Source organism: Seriola dumerili, unplaced genomic scaffold (assembly GCF_002260705.1).
Source record: "Seriola dumerili isolate Sdu_G_001 unplaced genomic scaffold, Sdu_1.0 BDQW01000003.1, whole genome shotgun sequence".
In the NCBI taxonomy this organism is placed as follows: domain Eukaryota; kingdom Metazoa; phylum Chordata; class Actinopteri; order Carangiformes; family Carangidae; genus Seriola; species Seriola dumerili.
Window position 1 is genome coordinate 3,816,101 of NW_019174258.1, and position 19,030 is coordinate 3,835,130.

The following is a 19,030-nucleotide window of genomic DNA, read 5'->3' on the forward strand; positions in this document are numbered from 1 at the left end:
ACGTCAGGCTTAGCTTATAAAGCTAAAATAATTTTTTCTGTACAGATAAACAAAAAGTTATTTAGAGAAGTATTGCCACCACACCTGTCACGTATGAGAGAGGATGCATCTAGGGTGGTCTTACAAAAGGGTAAATGGAAATGTTCTGGCAATCTCTAAGCTTTACTTTTTTAAATGATTAGGTTAATGAAGGTACATCAATGAAAAAAGTAAGCAAACCATCCTGAAATATTACTTTATGATTACTATATGCGATGGCTTCGAGCAGATGAAAATTAATATTTGCATTTAAAAATTGTTGTGCAACATGAATCTATGTGTTTTAGGGTGAGCAAGACTTCTGCGAGCAAATACTTGAGCGCTACTTGAAGCCCAGCTTGTTTTGACACTAAGCACATCAGGAGGAGGTCACCAGAGAACTGAAGTCACTGCGCAAATCAAGGTCAAATTACTGTTACTGTATTGCATGTACTGTTTGTGCAAATGTTTACCGTTTGTCTAATGTATTGATAGTGAAGTCTAACTACAGAACAAGGAAAGCCAAAGATTAGTGAGAGCAAAAGTTGTTCTGTCTTTTTATGTTTACTAGCGTCTCTGCATTGGTGCGTATCTTGACCCACCATTCGTTGCCACTTGAAAACAGGGGATTCCTAGAGTGCACATGGCCACAGGCAATAATAACGCCAGTAAAAGTGAAGAAAGCATCATCAAAAACAGAAGCTTAGTTTGTTTCTCTGTGTAGCTTTTTTTGTTTTGCCTTAAAATGTACTCAACCTTTTTTCTATTGCTGACCAATAAGTCGTAATTATCAACCATCACTGCGATTCAAACATGTGCAATAAACACATTGAAAAGACTGAATGAAATGCGACGAATCAGAAAAAAATATTATATTAAAAAAAAAACTATATATATATATATATATATATATATATATATATATATATATAAAATATAATATTTTATATTATTTTATATACACACGCCATGCAGTCACACAGGGTTTTCAAGGCGCAGCACCTGAGCCCAATGAACCGGAAACAAAGAAACTATCGTGTTTTGGTATCTCTGCAGAACAACACCAAAACACGGTAGAGTTTTTTTGTTGACAACAACTAAGTTTGTAGCTCAGTGGGTGTGATCACAACCTTTGCAAGTAAAAAAAGCAATTAACGTACTTCATCACACCACCTGTTCAACAAGTTTTAAAAATTTAGAAAAGCTACATTTTCAACTTCTCCCACCCACCACGGTTTGTTTTATACAATGGCAATGCGCCAACATTAAGCTTATACTGAACTGTTATGAACAAGCTAAAAGGAAAATCTTCTGCGTAGACTTCAGCTTCATTTGACACAAACTTTTATAAACTTGTAACTAAAGCCTGAGACAGCAGCCGCCTCCTCTCAGCAGCATTCCCTGCAGCAGAGGGAGAAATGACTGATTGTGACCTTTGCCTGTGTTATTTATTCAGTGTCACTCAGCAAAACTGAATATGCACACTTCGATATTTGTTTATTTATCAGTCATATCGTCATCACAATATTGAACAGTATTATCGCACATCGCTAATTTTTCTCATATCGTGCAGGCCTACTTTTTTCATAAACAGACGATGATAAATGTTTGGTTATCGAAGATTGCAACCAAGCTATGTAGAGAGCGGGACATTTTACATTAAATTGAAAAATAATTTGTCAGTGTTGTCTGATAGACAAACTACAGTATGTAATGATGGCACTGTTTCTCAATTACTGCAAACATATCTTAGGCATTTCTCTAATGCAATATTTCTGTTACAAAGTGGTCAACATATTTGCTGATACAGATACATCTGTAATAAGTTATCATCACCTGATGATATTAGAATTTCAATTTGCTAACTTTGAAACGTTGAACAAGGAGTCGTGGGAAATTTTAAACCTTTGAGATGTTTATCTTAGTTAAAATTTTTGTCCATTTTGAATGCATGCTCACACTTTTCACAACATTTATCCACTACCATTGCAGGAAATAAATTGACATGTTGATAGTATTTTAGTATGAAGAGTTACACAAAAAGCATTAAATGGTCCCTCCTCCCCACAGGCTGTCTTCCTGTATTTCATCATCAACGTGCTGTGGGTGGTAGCTACCTTCTTCCTTCAGGCCATTGGAAATGATGTCATCAGCATCAAGATCCCTAAGTACTTTCCTAATGGAAGTGAATCTGGAGAAGTCCTCAAGGTGTGGGCAGACAGACTAACAGTCTTAGATACATGTGCTGCAACAAGCAACTGAACAAGGACTCCGACATATTTCTGAAGCAGCTTTAACTCCTGCTAAAAGTTATCACCATTACTGTCATTTTGTGTTGACAGGTGGAGCCTCTGAGTTTGATGTTCCTGTTATCTTTTGCTATTCTTCTCCTTGTCCAGTTCTTGGCTATGTTATATCACAGGTACGTACACACACACACACACACACACACACACACACACACACACACACACACACACACACACACACACACACACACACACACACAGGTGTATGTGCCACACCCACTAAATTCTCATCACTTTTGCAGTGGTAAAATCTGATTTTGTATTTGACAGGCTCACTGCTCACAGACTAACCTTGAAAACTAAGCAGGAAACATCCTAACTTTCAGATACTGCAGTGGCAAAGAAACACCAAAGTTTTTCCAGTGGTACTGAATATTTCCCCCACCAGGACCAGGGGAATTTTGATTGATGAATTCCTGCCTTTACGGAGAATTATAATGATATCCCCTGTTGTTATCAGAACTGTTGTGCATCTATTGCCTCATTTTCATTTTCCATATTTTCTACTTTTGTTTTATCTTGGTGCCTCTGTTTGCAGGATCTACACACTGATCCATGTGGTTTCCTATCGCAGCACAGAGAAAGACTATAAAGAGAAAGATGATGTAAGTAACAAACCTCAAAACACACACGTGCATACACTCCTAACACTGCAGGGGTTTGTTTTTTTGTTTTGTTTTTTTAAATTGGAATCCTTGTCAGGTACAAGACTTGCAGAGGCTTGATTATATTAAGCCACTATGCCACTTGGGCTCCTCAACATACCATTGTTAAAGAGAAGAGCCAAATTGTAAAGCAGAACTACACACAAATCTAAACTTCCCTATCAAACACTAAAACATAATGACAGCTCGTTCAGACACCCAGATAAAGATACTCTACACTTTGGTGTCTTTTGCATCAGTGTTTGCAGTACATCCGAAAACTCACTCAAACTGTAACTGACTAGGACTTAAAAGCACCCCGACCACAAACCAGCCAAACACTGCTGGCACAACATACTACACCGTCTCTGACACGATTCACGCACAGTATGGTGTATTTGCAGCAGAATATGCATTCAAATGGGATTTTAATATAGACTATTGCACAAAAGAACATTTAATCATAACAATAAAATGTAGAAAGTGAAATAAGTGATACTTAAGAAGGTAAGTGCATGAATGTAATAGCTATGGACCAAATGGAAGTGGTAAAGAAAATTAATTATTCAGATCATAGATTAATAGCGGTGGTGTGAGGAAAAAAATGTAAATGAATCGTGAATGACTAATGCACTGCTAGAAACTGCACAAACTATAAAGTGTCTAAACTTTAGATTGAAAGCACTATGCTGTCAAACACATAACACATTCTTGAGAATTTTTAGCCACAGCTCATTAATACTACAAAATTATGTTTCAGATTAATTAAAATAAAGCATTCATGATACTGATACATAACTTACACATGTTTTGTCCGTCAATTTAACATAAGCACAGGCTGAAATGCAAAGGCTTTTACCTAGTTTTAAACAGTACAGATCTTCATAAGCAGTGGAATGTCTTTTCCAGCTTTAATTTTCCTGAATTAATATATTGGTCTATTCTGGCAGTGTGCCACAAATAAAATTAAATGAGCAGCAGGATTCTGGCTAACAGCTGACCCCATATACATGCACTAGTTGCAACGCAATGTAGTTATTAAAGCAAATTACTAATTCTACACAGTAGCTCAACTTAAAACAAGGACGGATGATAAAAATCCAACAAGCAACTACCAGACTTCTGCATATGCTGGCAAAAAAAGTTACACACAGCAAGGCTACTAAAATGACAACTAAAATGTCAAAAATAAATAAATTGGAGGGTTCCTAATTTGCCCAAACAGCCTCGATCCGAGGTGTTGGCTGTCTGAGTTTGGTCAAACTTCAGTAACCTTGACTATGATATCACACAAACAGAAAATTCAATCAGCAACTGCACATCCAGCAGGAAAGTCATGTTAGAGACAGACACAGCTAGTGATTTACCAGGGGGAAAGGAGGGAGAGTGTGTCTGATTCACCTACCGGTAGAAGACCAGTCCTCCGTGGTGGTGAAATGTTCAGATATGCCGTCGACGTCGCATTTTCCTCTACTGTAGCCAACTTCTTGTCTTGTATATTTTGAGTGTCAAAGTCTATGCTGTCATGTCCTCCGACACCGTCCTCCTTGTTAAACCGGGTGCAGGTCCGTCGGCCTCCCATCAGCTTTTCCTCAGTCCTCCATGTTGAGCCAATGTAAGCAAAGCACGCTCTCATACCCATGTAGCTAATGTCATTAGCACTGCTGGAAAACCTGCCATTTAAACCCACTTTATTCCATTTAAACAACCTCGCTATCTTTCTAGGGTTTAATAGGAGTGGAAAAGGCCACAGTGGATCCACCTCATAGATTTTACCTGGGTGCTGGCCGTTTGCAGCAGGTTGCCTGTGGCCCGAGGGTGGAGTTTTTAATCAAGGCAAAACTTATTTCACCTGTGTTCCTCTCGGGAGAAACAACCGCCCAATTACAGTGCAATACAATCTGCCACCGCACAATACGACGGACTTTACCATCTATTGCAATTCAGGGGGCGCTGTTTCACTAAGTAACCTGGTGGATATTTGGGGATATATTGATTCACTGGAAAGTAGTCTGACAGTAGTGAATGACACAAAAATATTTTTAAGCAGCTCATGACATTGTTTTTTGTGTCTTTCTGTCATTCAGGAGGATGATGACGATGGTGGCATAGCTCTGGAGACCCACTTTACCAATGGACTTGCCATTACCAATGATGACCTGTATCAGTAACAACCAACTGTAACCACTGAAGTCCGACAACCAGCACACATTGGCATCACCTGGGAAGGCAAAATGGCACAAGGGATATCAGTTAAAACAGGCTCATTAAGCTTTGCTTGACAAATTAAAATGAGGAATTGCTTTTATTCAAAAGTCAAAAAGATCTCAGGTATGATCAAGTGTTTTTTATTTGAATATTTTTACTCTTAATACTTGTATTTATTCTGTTTAAGTATGGTTGAATACATTAGGTTTACAGACTAATTAAATGCCATCTGAAATCGAGGGTGTAAGATTTAGGGTGTTGTTTGTTGAACAGATTGTACATCCCATTGTAAAATGATTTAGGAGGGTTGAAGGTAAAACAACAAACTATAAGAAAGGCAGTGTAATCTCTTGATTGTTTTCTTCTCATTTAATGTATCTGCACCAAAATCAGTTATTTTGTGAATTACAATAATGGGATGGATGAAGATGGAAACAAATGATTTTTATTTGTTCAAGAATTATCTCCTTTGCAATTCAGGTTACAGTATTAATAAATTAATTCATTACTCTCAGGAAACAGTGCCAGTCCTTCACAGATTTTTAAATGCAATATTTGCATATGAAATATTGTGAGAATTACTTTCATCATTTTATTGGTAAATCTCACATATTTTATACTCTAAATACTTTCTAGTTTAAGTTACACTGTGTTGCCTTTTTAATATTGTGTTGGGGATCTTATCAGTGTAATTATGTGTACCAACTGTAAAAATGCACTTTACAAAGGGAGAGAATCTTCTTGGAAAGATTTTGGTAAATTGTTCAGGAAACTACTGAACTGATTAAACTAAATATGTGGACAATCTTTGTATTGTAAAAAAAAAAAAAAAAAAAAGACAATAAAGCCTTTTCTGTATTATGTTCTGACTTATATTCAGCTGCTCTTATTCATTTTCACACCCCATTCACACATGCTACATGAGTAAAAAGGATATTTTGTCTTTTGACTGAATACAAAACCTATATTTTTCTTGTTTTTTCTAACTGTGGAGACTTTGAAAGAAATGTGTTAATTCAACTCTATTCAACAGTGAAAAGGCAGTTAAAAAAATTACCTTACCATCTAACAATGCTCTAATGCTGGGATATGTAGACCTATGACAATATTTTTTCTGGTGTGTGTGGGATGATAGGAGGGGAACAAGGTTTGACTGCTGTGCACAAAAACTGTACCCCTGCACCTAAATGGTGTGGGGGCAAGTGGGATTTAATCAGTTAGCTAAAGGAAGAGGGCATAACCTTGTGGGTAGTGTACTGGTTCCAAAAGCCTTATAAATAAACCTTATAATTTGAGTTGTGTGCAGTAGATTTAGTTGATAGTCCCATCTTAAAATCATAAAATTTTGTAAATTAAATTACCTATATTGTTAGTTATCCATTAATGCACTTATGATCTTAAAATCCAGCTAACTAAAAGTATTATTTATATGTATACCTTAAAACATTGTACATCGTATACAGTTGAAACCAGAAGTTTACATACACTGTATAAAAAGACTTTTTTTTCTCACTGTCTGACAATAAATCAGACTAAACTTTTCCTGTTTTAGGTCAGTTAGGATTACCAATATTATTTATATTTGCTAAATGCCAGAATAATGAGAAAGAGAATTTTTTAGACAATTTTTTATTACTTTCTTCAAAGTCAGAAGTTTACTTACATTTCATTAGTATTTGGTAGCATTGCCTTTAAACTGTATGGCTTGGGTCAAACATTTTGGGTATCCTTCCACAAGCTTCTCACAATAGTTTGCTGGAATTTTGGTCCATTCCTCCTAACAGAAGTGGTGTAACTGAGTCAGGTTTGTAGGCCGCCTTGCTCGCATACGCCTTTTCAGCTCTGCCCACCAATTTTCTATAGGATTGAGATCAGGGCTTTGTGATGGCCACTCCAAAACATTGCCTTTGTTGTCCTTAAGCCACTTTGTAACTGATTTGGCAGTATGCTTAGGGTCATTGTCCATTTGGAAGACCCATTTGAACCCAAGCTTTAAGTTCCTGGCTGATGTCTTGAGATGTTGCTTCAATATTTCTACATAATGTTCTTTCCTCATGATACCATCCATTTTGTGAAGTGCACCAGTCCCTCCTGCAGCAAAACTCCCCCACAACATGATGCTGCCACCCCCGTACTTCACAGTTGGGATGGCATTCTCAGGCTTGCAAGCTTCCCCCTTTTTCCTCCAAATGTAACGATGGTCATTATGGCCAAACAGTTCAATTTTAGTTTCATAAGAACACAGGACATGTCTCCAAAAATTAAGGTCTTTGCCCCTGTGTGCATTTGCAAACTGTAATCTGGCTTTTTTATGTTGCTTTTGGAGTAATGGCTTCTTCCTCACTGAGTGGCCTTTCAGCCCATGTCGGTACAGGACTCGTTTCACTGTGGATAATGACACTCTCTTACCAGCTTCAGCCAGCATCTTCACAAGGTCTTTTGCTTTTGTTCTGGGGTTGATACGCACATTTCGCACCAAAGCACGTTCATCTCTGGGACACAGAACCCGTCTCCTTCCTGGGCGATATGATGGCTGGACATTCCCATGGTGTTTATACTTGCATATAATTGTTTGAACAGATGAACGTGACACCTTCAGGCATCTGGAAATTGTACCCAAGGATGAACTAGACTTGTTGAAGTCCAGAATTCTCTTCCTGGTATCTTGGCTGATTTCTTTTGATTTTCCCATGATGTCACATAAGGAAGCAGTGTGTTTGAGGTGTGCCTTAAAATACATACACAGGTGTGCCTGTAATTAACTCAAACATGGTCAATTAACCTATCACAAGCTTCCAAAGCCATGACATCATCATCTGGGCTTTTCATCTGGCATAGTAATCTAAGTGTATGTAAACTTCTGACTTTGAAAAAAGTAAAAAAAATTGTCTAAAAATTTCTCTCTCATTATTCTGGCATTTAGCAAATATAAATAATTTTGGTAATCCTAACTGACCTAAAAACAGGAAAAGTTTAGTCTGATTTATTGTCAGACAGTGAGAAAAAAAAAAAGTTTATGTGTCTTTTTATACAGGGTATGTAAACTTCTGGTTTCAACTGTATATGCTCATTTCACACCCCATTGAAAAGAATGAAGACAACTTCAGTTGAGCTTTTTTAATGAATAAGTCATGTCATTCAAATGAATGGAAGCAATAGAAACAATTATTAAATAGAGGCAATTGCAAAGCAATTATCCAACATATTTTCGGGGAGAGGTTTCAGCTGTAGGTAAGGCAGCAACCTGACATTGAGCACAAGTGTAGAGATTAAACCCCATTTAATCACTTTTTTCTATGGGCGTACAGGAGAAATGCAGCGCCTCGCACATGACAGTGTCTGCAGTACAGTGCACCTTCATGGTACTGCACACCGAGTTATCCAATGTAGTCAAATTGTTATGTCAGGATGGTGTGCATTCTATTTTGGACAAAGGCTCAAGCCTGATTGCTGCCACTGCTCCCCAAACATCCAGTAAAAAAAAGATAAACACTTTACCTGAAACTCACTGAATGACACATTCAAACTTTCAATTCATGTCATCACATAATATAAAATGGGTTGATAAGCCAGTGTTTTTGATTCTCTGCCATTTAAGACATAAGAAGTCAATTAATTACCAATTTATGTAGTCAAAACTGTTAGGAACATGTCATTTCATGAGTTTCATCGAATGTGTCACCTAAAAGAAACACTGGCTGCCAGTGGTACTGTGTTATTACACTGTACACAGAAAAAACGATCTTAAACCCTTTGGATGTGGCTTCATGGAAATACATTTTATTCTTCAGATAATATGTTTACTTTATATTTGGAAGCTATAATTTAATGTACTGTGGATTCAATTTATGAATACTTGATAGTTTACAATTCAGCTTGCATCATGATGGAGACTTCCCACCAGCCATACATCGAGCCCTCTCACTGACAGCCAATAAAAACCACTGCCAGCCCAGATGAGTGACAGTCAGTCTTATCAGTCACAGGTTGGTTCTTCAGTAATCAAAAGCTTGGCTGAAGCTGCGTTTGTGTCCTCCTCTGTTGCTATAGCCACCGCCGCCATTCCGGAACCCATTACCACGGCCACCATTTCCCCCGAAATTCCGTCCCCTTCCACCTCTGAACCCTCCTCCTCTGTCACTGCGGTTACCGCCGCCAAACCCTCTGTCACCACGGTTACTGAACTGCTTCTCCTCCAACTCTGGAAGTTCTGTGGCTACAGTCAGTTGCCAACGGCGACCATCCTTCCAGTTCTCCTGTTGTGGGATCAAGTGAGGTGAAAAGGAAGAAACAATCAAAATATTTCATATTTTACTTTGGATTATACATTTTCACAAATTTAATTTTGACAATATAACATTTTCACTGTTGTTCTCACCTGCATCTCCTTGACTTTGTCAACTGGGACATCAAAACATACTCCCTGTTAGAAACACAATAAGGACGAGATGGTGAGTGTTTTTTATCCCACTCTGCCTTTCAGAGGAGTAAGTCTATGTACCTACTGTGCTCTCAAAATAAGAGCCACAAAAGGTATGGTCACAGCTAGAGAGGTTTAGTTTCTTGTGAACATATGTTTTTTCTGTTTACTTGTTATGGATAATTAGCTGAATGGAAAAAATACTGTTTTTAAGAAGAAATTTCACCCGGTCCTTTTCTTAATTAGCATCTTAATTTATCAGTTGGTTGCAGTGTATTTTTCCATTAGCCAACTCTATTATTACCATGTGGCACTCTGGGAGGCTTTTTTTTGGCAACTCACTACTATTACTATCAACATGAGTCATTGGCTACCATTTGGGCTGAATTGTTTGTAACCTACATCCCTGTTCTCACTTCAAAACTGTATACACGCTATGAAATATACTCTTCATGCTGCAAAGATTACACAAAACCCTATTCTTGCTGTCAAATGTCATACAGCCATACCATAACACAACATAATCTAAAACTGAGGGAAAGTAAGTACAGTATATATACACCAGAAACACATCACATATGTACATGTTTGTGTGTGTACATACTGTTTTGCCTTTAAGGAAGGTCATTCTTTGAATGTGGTTCTCAATCTGTTCTCCAAGCTGCTCTTTGATGGTTCTCCAGGCGTAACCCAGATTGTGCATCTCCTGAGAACACACCAACTGCATCGTGGTGCAACCCTGGAAATATAAATAAGAATAATATGTTAGGTGGAATTAGGGTTACTCATCACCTAGAAGAACAAGAAGTTCATGGAGAAATCTAAATGGAGAATAGGCGCTACATTTTCAAGTGCGTAAAAGGAATAACATTTCAGGTGCGAATGTGTGTATCCAAGGTTGTTTGCTTCTTTGTCCTACCCCCATAGGTACCTGTGCTGCATGTAACACTGTGGTCCGCCATGAGCAGACATAAAGCTTTCTTGTGTAGAAAAATACTGTGTGTGAGGGATGAGCTGTGATCGCTGTAATACGAGAAGCACATCGAGTTTTTTGCTGTATATATTGTTTATGTGCGCAACTTACAGCATCAGAGTTGAGCAGTGACCTTTGCTCTAGACTTGTGGCTCCAGAAATATGGGCCAGTGCAGCAGCTAGTGCATCAACAGCTCCTCTCTCCTCAATTAGCTTCTCAGCTGATGCTCTGAAGTAACCGATAGCTGTGACCGGAACAGAGTCCAGAAACCTGTACACAATATAGAAATAAAATCATAACAATCTGACACTGAATTCCTTGCTATCAGGAAATTAGTTTCACATTGAGCAGCATCATGATTAAGGAGATTTGAGTGAGACAGAGGCTTTGTGGAGACACTGTTTAAAGTCAATGTAACCAGTTTAAACTAAGCTAAGTTCCCTGAGTAATAATAGCAGTTCTCTCACTTCGCAGAATAACGCACCTGACAGCATCCTTGCTTGATGACTTGATGATATCATTGGCGGTGGGAACGCCAACTCGTCTGAATGTGATACCCTAGATGGGAACAAAATAAAATATATTTAGTTTGGTAGTCAATACACAAACATCTGAAGTAGTCACACATAGGGTTGAGGATCGAAGCCTGGTTCCAAATTAGAACTGGTTCAAAAATGCCAAGAGGCAGAGTACCTGAAAAAAAGAAGCGAATTTTGGTTCTGCTTATCGGTTCCTACACATCTACAAGAATGAAAGACTGTGCAGTGTTTCTTGCTGCTGCTGCGAATCATAAAGCTCAGTAACTGCGCATCGGTCCAGCCTCAATTTACCTTTGGATGAATAAATGCAGTTTGCCATTTACTCTCATGCTTCTCTTGCTGGAGTGAATTTACTTCTGATTACAATTTTAACTGTGATTCTTGGCCACCATTGTTTTTTTCCTTAATATTCTCCAGAGCATTATTTCTTCCTTGAAATGCCTTGATTCAAGAGTATAATCCCTGCGCGCCTCGGTGGCTCACCTGGCAGAGCGTGTGCCATTAGGACTCAGTCTTTACCACAGCAGCCTGGGTTTGAATCCGACCCACGGCCCTTTGCTGCATGTCATCCCATTTCTCTCACTGCTACTCTAATAAAAGGCATGGAAAAGCCCAATAAATAAATAAATAAATATATATAAAATCCCTTTTACATTTGCATGATGTCCTAGTAAAATAAGGGACAAACAAAGATGGATGTTTGTCACCAGAAAACTAAAATAAAACAACTAGCAGTTAGTTTAATTAACTACTCTAGACAGATCTATCTTAAAAAATGTTTAATGCACATGTCTGAGGTTCATATGCTTTTATTGTAGTAAGAATTAGTTAATGGTAAATACTATTTACTTTGCAAATGTTCGATTAATGCTTAAATGAATTTTTGTTTTCTAAACACCCAACCAATCTAATCGTTTTGGAATCTAAAGAGGGAATCAATAAAAACTGGAAATATTAAGCACAATCACAATCATAATCGATAAAATTCAAACGATATCCAACCGTAGTCACACAGCTTGAATGGAATGTCCAAAAGCAGTTTTGTGGTCAATAAAACGTTCAGTTTTCCCACTATGTACAACTACAGGGAAAAAGTGACTTTCAGTCTAGGTTTCTATACAATACAACAACACCTCCTTCAACTCTGGTTTCTCTGATGAAGCACTCCTTCCTCTACCTTTATGTAGTCCACTATTTTTGATTCTTTCCCTCGTGTACATTTTCATCCCATGTGTAGCACAGATGTGAAAGCTTTTTCGTTTTGGTAGAGCTGCTTAAACAAGTAAACCTGTCGCTTTTTTTTTTGCCATTGTCTTCTGCGCCTTCCACCAAATATAAAAAACACATACTGCTTTGTTTTCTACGTAGCGCAGCTGGTCCTCTTCTTTCCTCTGGTAGAAACAGATGCAGACTCCAGTCCTGCCTGCTCGGCCTGTACGTCCTGAGCGATGGATGTATGATTCCACATCCTGACAACAACCACAGAGATAGCAAAAATGTTCAGCAAAAGTAACAAGCCTCCATGATTCCTAAGTGTACAGTTAACATTCATCCACCAAGTCCAGTAAGTGTTAATTTCTTCATTTTTCATTCATCAACAAGTGCACATGTGTATTGCAGCTGTTTCCATTTTCAATGTGAAATCATCAATGTGAACTAAATCTTCCCCTTTAAAATTAGAACATATTCATATATCCAGCCTCTACATATGAAAGAAATGGCTCATTGAATAAATGCAAAGATATATTGAAGTTTTCGTAGATTGATGGTAACACGTGACACCTTGGGTGGAGAACACTGGATCACCAGATCGACTTCAGGGATATCTAATCCACGGGCTGCAACGTTGGTGGCAACAAGAACCTCAAAGGAACCATTCCTGAAGCCCTTCAGTGTCAACTCTCTCTGTTTCTGAGGAATATCCCCATGGAGGGACTGGGCACTCTGAAAACATACAAACAAAATAAATGAAAACTACAGAATTTGCTTGTTTTTTTGCAGCTGTATCTTTTCTAATGGTAATGCTCTGGGGAAATTGACACAAATACACTGCAACACAATTAGAAAATGAAGACAGACAATGTAACAGCCTTGGTTAACAAATGAATGTGTCAACTTCCAAATCTTACAAAACTGTCAAAATTATTATTTTTATGGGATATGCGATAGTGACAGATGGTCATCTTGCAAATTAAAAGTGTCATGTACTGCCAGTGTATGAAATGGCTATTCACAAACTGCCAAGTGTGTGTGTGCATAAGTGTGAGTGTGTCTCCACCTGTTTGATGGATGCATTCATGGAAAGTTCGTTGGCATCTTTCTTTGTCTCACAGAACACAATGGTTCTGCCATGGCTGCCGCTGTAAACTTGGATCACATCACCTATCACGGCTGCACGCTGTGACCAGTGGCATGCTATGGCCAGATGCTGCAGAAGAGAAGGCAGACAGAGGCAAAAAGAGCAACAGAGATAGACAGTGAGAGGGACACCAGGAGATAAGAGATATTTCCATTAATCCTACAGGCAGACTTGAACTTCATCATAATTCCGTTTGTGACGATGATAAATAAGGCATTTTTACTGCAAATGAACTTGCTGTGCTTTCCGTATGGAAATATATGTGAGCTTATTTCACAGCCTCAATTACTTTAACTGTCTCTGCTTACAGGCATCTTTGAAAAATCTAAGCCTAAGAACTAAGACTGCTGTAACGCTTGTTAAATCGCACCCATCACATACCTAATACCCTTTTTCACCTCTTCCAACAATTTCTCGCACACACGTTTACTCTTGTCATTTGTGAGAAATTTCATACACATTAATTTCTTGGCGGCTTACTTTTACCAATCCTATAATCACTACTTGTCCTACTTGACTAACCCTAACTCTAACCATAAGCACTGACCCAGAAATCTGCCTTTGTCCCCAATTGGACAAGCCATCCCCAGGTCTTTATTCTGAAATTTGTCCCTAAAAATAACAAAAATAACACACACACACACACACACACACACACACACACACACACACACACACACACACACACACACACACACACACACACACACTTACTTCAACAGTTGTTGCAGCTTTCTGTGTTTTCTTGCCAATCAGGTCAACATGTTTGCATTCTGGTCTCATGTATTTCTTGGCCACATCGTAGACCCAAGAGGGGCAAGTAGCCGAAAACAGCATAGTCTGAGGGTTGGCGTCACACTCTGAACAGGAACACGCACACGGACACACAAAAACAAAGTGTTGTAATTGTGGAGAATTGTGGAGAGGACCACACTCTCACCTCCATAACTCTGATCAGTTCAACTAGTTTTTCTGTGATTTCACAAACATCATACTACCCCCAGAATTTTATGTACCATGTCTTAAAAAACATACCCCAAATTATTTACACTCTGTACTGTACACATAAATATGAACACAGAATACACATACATGCTCAATCTAAAAGAAATTGCAGGAACCATTAACTTTTTTAAAAACATTTCCAACTATCAATTTACAAACCAGCACATACAGATTTACTTTACCTCTATTATATGATGAAGCCAAAATTTCTTCAACCTGCTCTGCAAATCCCATGTCCAGCATTTGGTCCACTTCGTCCAGGACAACATGTTTCACTTTTGAGAGGTCGAGTTTATTGTTCTGGAGGTGGTCTTTGACACGACCAGGGGTTCCAATCAAAATATCAATACCATTACGGATAGCATCAACTAGACAGGAGGAGAGGAGTGGAGACAGTCACTATTGATATTGATTTACAAAGTATGCTATTAAAAAAGTGTTGTCAAACAAGCAGACAAAAACAACATTCAAAACAAGTATGAATAAATGGACAAATGATTTTAACTATTTCAAAAAGGACTTCTATTAAACAAAACTGAGTTTTTGCGTAGACTTACTCTGTGGGTGGTATGAGCTACCTCCATAGAAACAGGCGATAGCCAGTCTCTTGGAAATGTCTTTGAAGTCCTTAGCGACCTGGATAGCTAACTCTCTGGTTGGTGCCAACACCAGAACCTACAGACATACAAAAGAGACTTAGTCATACACAAACATATTCAGGGAGCAACCGATACTGGGACTCTGACTGATGCTAGTTTTCATTGATTGGTGTTTGTGTGTGTGTGTGTGTGTGTGTGTGTGTGTGTGTGTGTGTGTACCTTGGGAGCCCGGCCTCTGGTCGGAGTCAATGCATCCTGAAGCTTCTCAACCAAAGGGATGGCAAAGGAGAAAGTTTTTCCTGTTCCTGTTCGGGCTTGGGCAATTACATCTTCTCCATCGTATACAATATTAAATGTCTTCACCTGAATGTCAAACAGGTAAGAGACTCCCCGAGCTGAGAAAGTGATACAAAGCGGAGTCACAGGACAGGGAAAAAGACAGACAATCAAGGGTAAATTTGTTATTTAGCAAAGCTCCAAAGCCCACTGTTAACACTCCTATATACATTTTCAGTCAAAAAAACAAACAAAAAACAAACAAACAGAAAAAAAAACGTCCATGACAGTGATCAGTAAATTTAAAATTCAAATGTCCATTATTTAAGTGCGCCATGTGTCAGATCACTTCTCAAAATCCGACAAATTATGTCAATTGTTGATTGTCAATCAAAATGCCTGTGTATGCAATAACAAAGGTAAGTGTTCAAACATAATAAATATTTTATAAAGTGATGCTCATCAACCAAGTTAAAGCATAGTCTTCTCAGCTTTGCACAGAACAGCAAACATTTCAGATGTTGGGCATGTACCAGTACAGCTGTGGTCTTGAGCCACAGTGGTAAAAACAATGGTATAATTATGATGTTTACCTTTCAGTTTACCGATGGTGCCCTCAGAGATCCTGAAGTTGGAGAAGGCCCCTTCCCTCTGCTCTGGTGTCTCTTCCTAAACAGATAAACAGAGTCAATCTATATGACTGTTTCCTCTCTACAGCTGACAATGCAATAAGACCACAATTAAATTAAACTAAAATTTGTGAATCTGTTAAATGCTTGAAAACATGCAGATCTGGGAAATTAGCTGCTTAACAAATCGATTACAAAATGGCAGTTTTCCAATATGATAAAATGTAGAAATATCATATAAAAAATGTGACACCTACAAATTGTATAGTAATAGTAACAGCTTCCTAAATGGAGTCATCATACACTCAGAATCAACACAAACTTTCAACTTCTGGGATGAAAAACTGTTAACAGTCAGCCCTAGAGTCATACCGTTTCTTTTTCACTGTCACTGGCTGACTCTTCACTTGACTGTGAAGGTGTCTGGATGGGCGTCTGAACAGGGGTGTTTGAGGTGGAATGTCCGTTGGTTGCTGCCTCTGCAATTGATTTCTTTTGCTTCTTTTTTTTTTTCTAAAACAAAAGACGAAAGTGGAAACAAAGCATGACCTTTTCTACCAGGGCATAGCCAGAGAATTTATATCATGAATATTTTAATCAGCCAACAATCACCCCTACAGCCTTTTCACAATTTAACAGGAAACATCATCCAGTGTCCCACAGAACAACAAAGATTAGATCTTCTCAGAAAGAGAATCTACTAGTATATTGTTGGAGTATTTCAGGCTATTAAACCTAAAATTGTTTAATGATTTATACTAGTGGATATTTAGGTGCTAAGGGTAAGTTGTGGTTTAAACATCTGCCTCAGGGAAACTATTTACAACCACTGATAAGGACCACTCTATGGGCATGTGTAGGGGGGCAGCCGGAGGTAACAGAGGTAGAGAAGTGGTAATTTATGTGTAAACACTAACTGTCTTCTTTTTGGTGCGCTGAGTTTTAGGTTTCGCTTAGGGTCGGAGGCAGATGTGAAGGAGGAAGCCAGCAGAGCCAATCAGAAGACGACAAAACGCCCGTGCACATTTCTTTGTTTGTATCTGTATAAATACACTGGATCAGGGAAAGTTAGGTCATCAGACTGTGGACTGACCAACACTTGTTATTGGTTAGGGAAATACACATCTGATCCAGAATTCTGTAATTGTTCATTGTTCATTGCTTGCTGAAAAGATTCACTAAAAAAATTTATCTAAATTCTTCGGTGTGGACATTCACTGGTCTTTTGAGTATTTTTGAACACTGCACTCACCCCGTGGGGAGGGGTGAGAGTTTTTCCTCTAAATAGCAGAAAGCTCCTTCAATATACATATTTGTAGTAATAACACAGCACTGACCTCTGTGTCTCCTTCAGTGTTCTTCTTAGTCTTCTGCTTTGGTGTTTCAACACCATCACTGTTGCCATTCATGTCTGTGGCCTCATCTAAGTGGCCGTTCACTTGATCCGCGCTCAGCTTGTCTTTTTTCTTTTTCTTCTTAGGTGCTGGAGGTTCACAGCCTGGGTCCTCCTGTTCTTCCTGGTCCTCCAACTCCTTCTTCTTCTTCAACTTCTTGCCCTCCTTGGTCTTGTTCTTCTTTTTTTACAGAAACAATAAAAACAAACAGGTTTCAGTTAAACCAAATACCATGCAGTTACTGTTAAGTTTTTTTTTTTTTTTTTTTTTTTTAGAAAAGCCTTATTTTCTAAAAGATGTGTTTCACACATTTAAAATTTACATTGTATTTTAGTTTAGTTTAAGTTTAGATTACACATTAATAAGAAAGGTTAAAAATTAAAGTATAGTGTATTTGAGTTGTGCAACCAAGGATACACTCAGATCAAGTCAACCATTTTTATAAACAAAATTTGCATTCACATTAAGTGCATTGCTTTTGATTGACTAATTATCCATCAAGGTAAAATCAATCAACAACCGTTTTAATGGTGACTTAATCAAACCCCTTTAGTCTCTTTAGATTGCTGCTCCAACTTATTTTGATTTTGGGAATGGCTATTTGTAAGGCTATTTTCAAAAGTTTTGACACTTTACATAGTGCATAATTAATCATCATAAGTTATCAATTAAATGTCAAAGTTCGTAGAAATAGTACTTTTACAAAGAAATCCAAACCTCAGATAAACTAACTGTAAAGGGTGCATGAGTTGGAAATTTTGTTTTGAGGAAAACTCTCAATAATCAATAAAAGCAGCTATAATTATATGAACTTTTTGTATATTTGACAGCTGACGAGCACAGCTGTATAACACGACATCCGGTTGCGTCCACAGCAGCGCAGAAACACGCACATGTAAACAGTCTGTTAAAGAACTCCACGCTGTGATCTACAGAGCAGCTCAGTAACACGTGGACAGGCCATGTGACCTCACAGCTATGCTACATGGCTACATTGGCAACGTGTGCTAGCATCATTCTTACCGCAATTGATTACATTAAGTTAACAATGTTTAACTCCTAGTGTGTCTCAATGACGGTATCGGTGTGGCTTCAGAAACATATCCTTTAATTGTCTGCTAACCGTTAGCTGGCCGATTAGCCAAGGTTTCAGGTTAGCACGTTCAGCCACATGTTGTCAAACAGGGAGCAGCCGGGGCACGGCGTCCCACGAGCTAAACGGAGTTTTCAGTCTGTCCTGGGCGACACGACCGGGTCTGCTCACCTTCAGGGTTTTAGCCTCGGCGACAGTGTTTACATCTTCATCCATGGCTTGGTCTTCAGTGTCAAAGATGATTTTTGACGGCATTTCTCCTTCCTGATGAAACCCCTCGGCGTAGACACACACAGGCAAACCCACGGGCACACGGGCGGAAAGGAGCGCGCAAGGCGGCGCGCGGAAGCGTGTTCACGAGGCACACATAGAAATACAAATGATAGACACAAAAGTGACGCAAAGTCACGTTTTATTCTACTACGGCTTACGTGAGAAATAAAGTATTGTAAAAAATAATTAGAGTGGTGTGACATATGAATGAAATTCAACAAAACGACCGTACAAACAAATTTTCTCACATTATAATCGCATAATAGCAGAAACAGCCGAAATGCCCTTTA

General features: G+C 38.5%; 2 protein-coding genes across 4 annotated transcripts in view; one reads left to right on the forward strand and one right to left on the reverse strand.

Moving 5' to 3' along the window:
• Positions 1–5,974, forward strand: part of LOC111220150 — a 29,615-nt gene extending 23,641 nt beyond the window's left edge. The window contains exons 32-35 of one of the 2 annotated variants that reach the window (XM_022743141.1): positions 2,089–2,226; positions 2,361–2,440; positions 2,866–2,932; positions 5,059–5,974. In XM_022743141.1, coding sequence (XP_022598862.1) covers positions 2,089–2,226; positions 2,361–2,440; positions 2,866–2,932; positions 5,059–5,142 — 369 coding nt within the window. In that variant the 3' untranslated portion in view covers positions 5,143–5,974. The remainder of the gene's footprint in view (positions 1–2,088; positions 2,227–2,360; positions 2,441–2,865; positions 2,933–5,058) is intronic. The other variant, XM_022743149.1, reaches the window with a different exon arrangement.
• A 2,307-nt stretch (positions 5,975–8,281) lies between these two features.
• ddx21 (DExD-box helicase 21) lies at positions 8,282–18,793 on the reverse strand. 2 transcript variants are annotated; one of them, XM_022743550.1, is made up of 16 exons: positions 18,639–18,793; positions 17,318–17,551; positions 16,353–16,493; positions 15,945–16,020; positions 15,295–15,470; positions 15,034–15,151; positions 14,659–14,844; positions 14,186–14,331; positions 13,391–13,540; positions 12,895–13,056; positions 12,462–12,581; positions 11,058–11,131; positions 10,684–10,843; positions 10,204–10,338; positions 9,558–9,602; positions 8,282–9,435 (listed from the first exon to the last, which is right to left on the reverse strand). In XM_022743550.1, exons 1-16 carry the CDS (start codon positions 18,720–18,722, stop codon positions 9,175–9,177), a joined length of 2,268 nt encoding a protein of 755 aa, XP_022599271.1. In that variant the 5' UTR covers positions 18,723–18,793; the 3' UTR covers positions 8,282–9,174. The 2 variants fall into 2 exon arrangements, with proteins under 2 accessions (XP_022599271.1, XP_022599262.1); XM_022743541.1 differs by having other exon boundaries at positions 17,318–17,554.
• Between the last annotated feature and the right edge of the window lie 237 nt (positions 18,794–19,030).

Bases quoted from the DNA above. Each gene is read 5' to 3' on its own strand.
- ddx21 (XM_022743541.1), bottom strand. From the start codon at position 18,722: ATGCCGTCAAAAATCATCTTTGACACTGAAGACCAAGCCATGGATGAA. The intron at 15,471-15,944 runs GTAAACATCATA...TCACTTTCTCAG, and splicing joins CACCATCGGTAAACTGAAAG to CTCGGGGAGTCTCTTACCTG. The intron at 9,603-10,203 runs GTATGTACACAC...TGTTTCTAACAG, and splicing joins CCTTCCTTAAAGGCAAAACA to GGAGTATGTTTTGATGTCCC.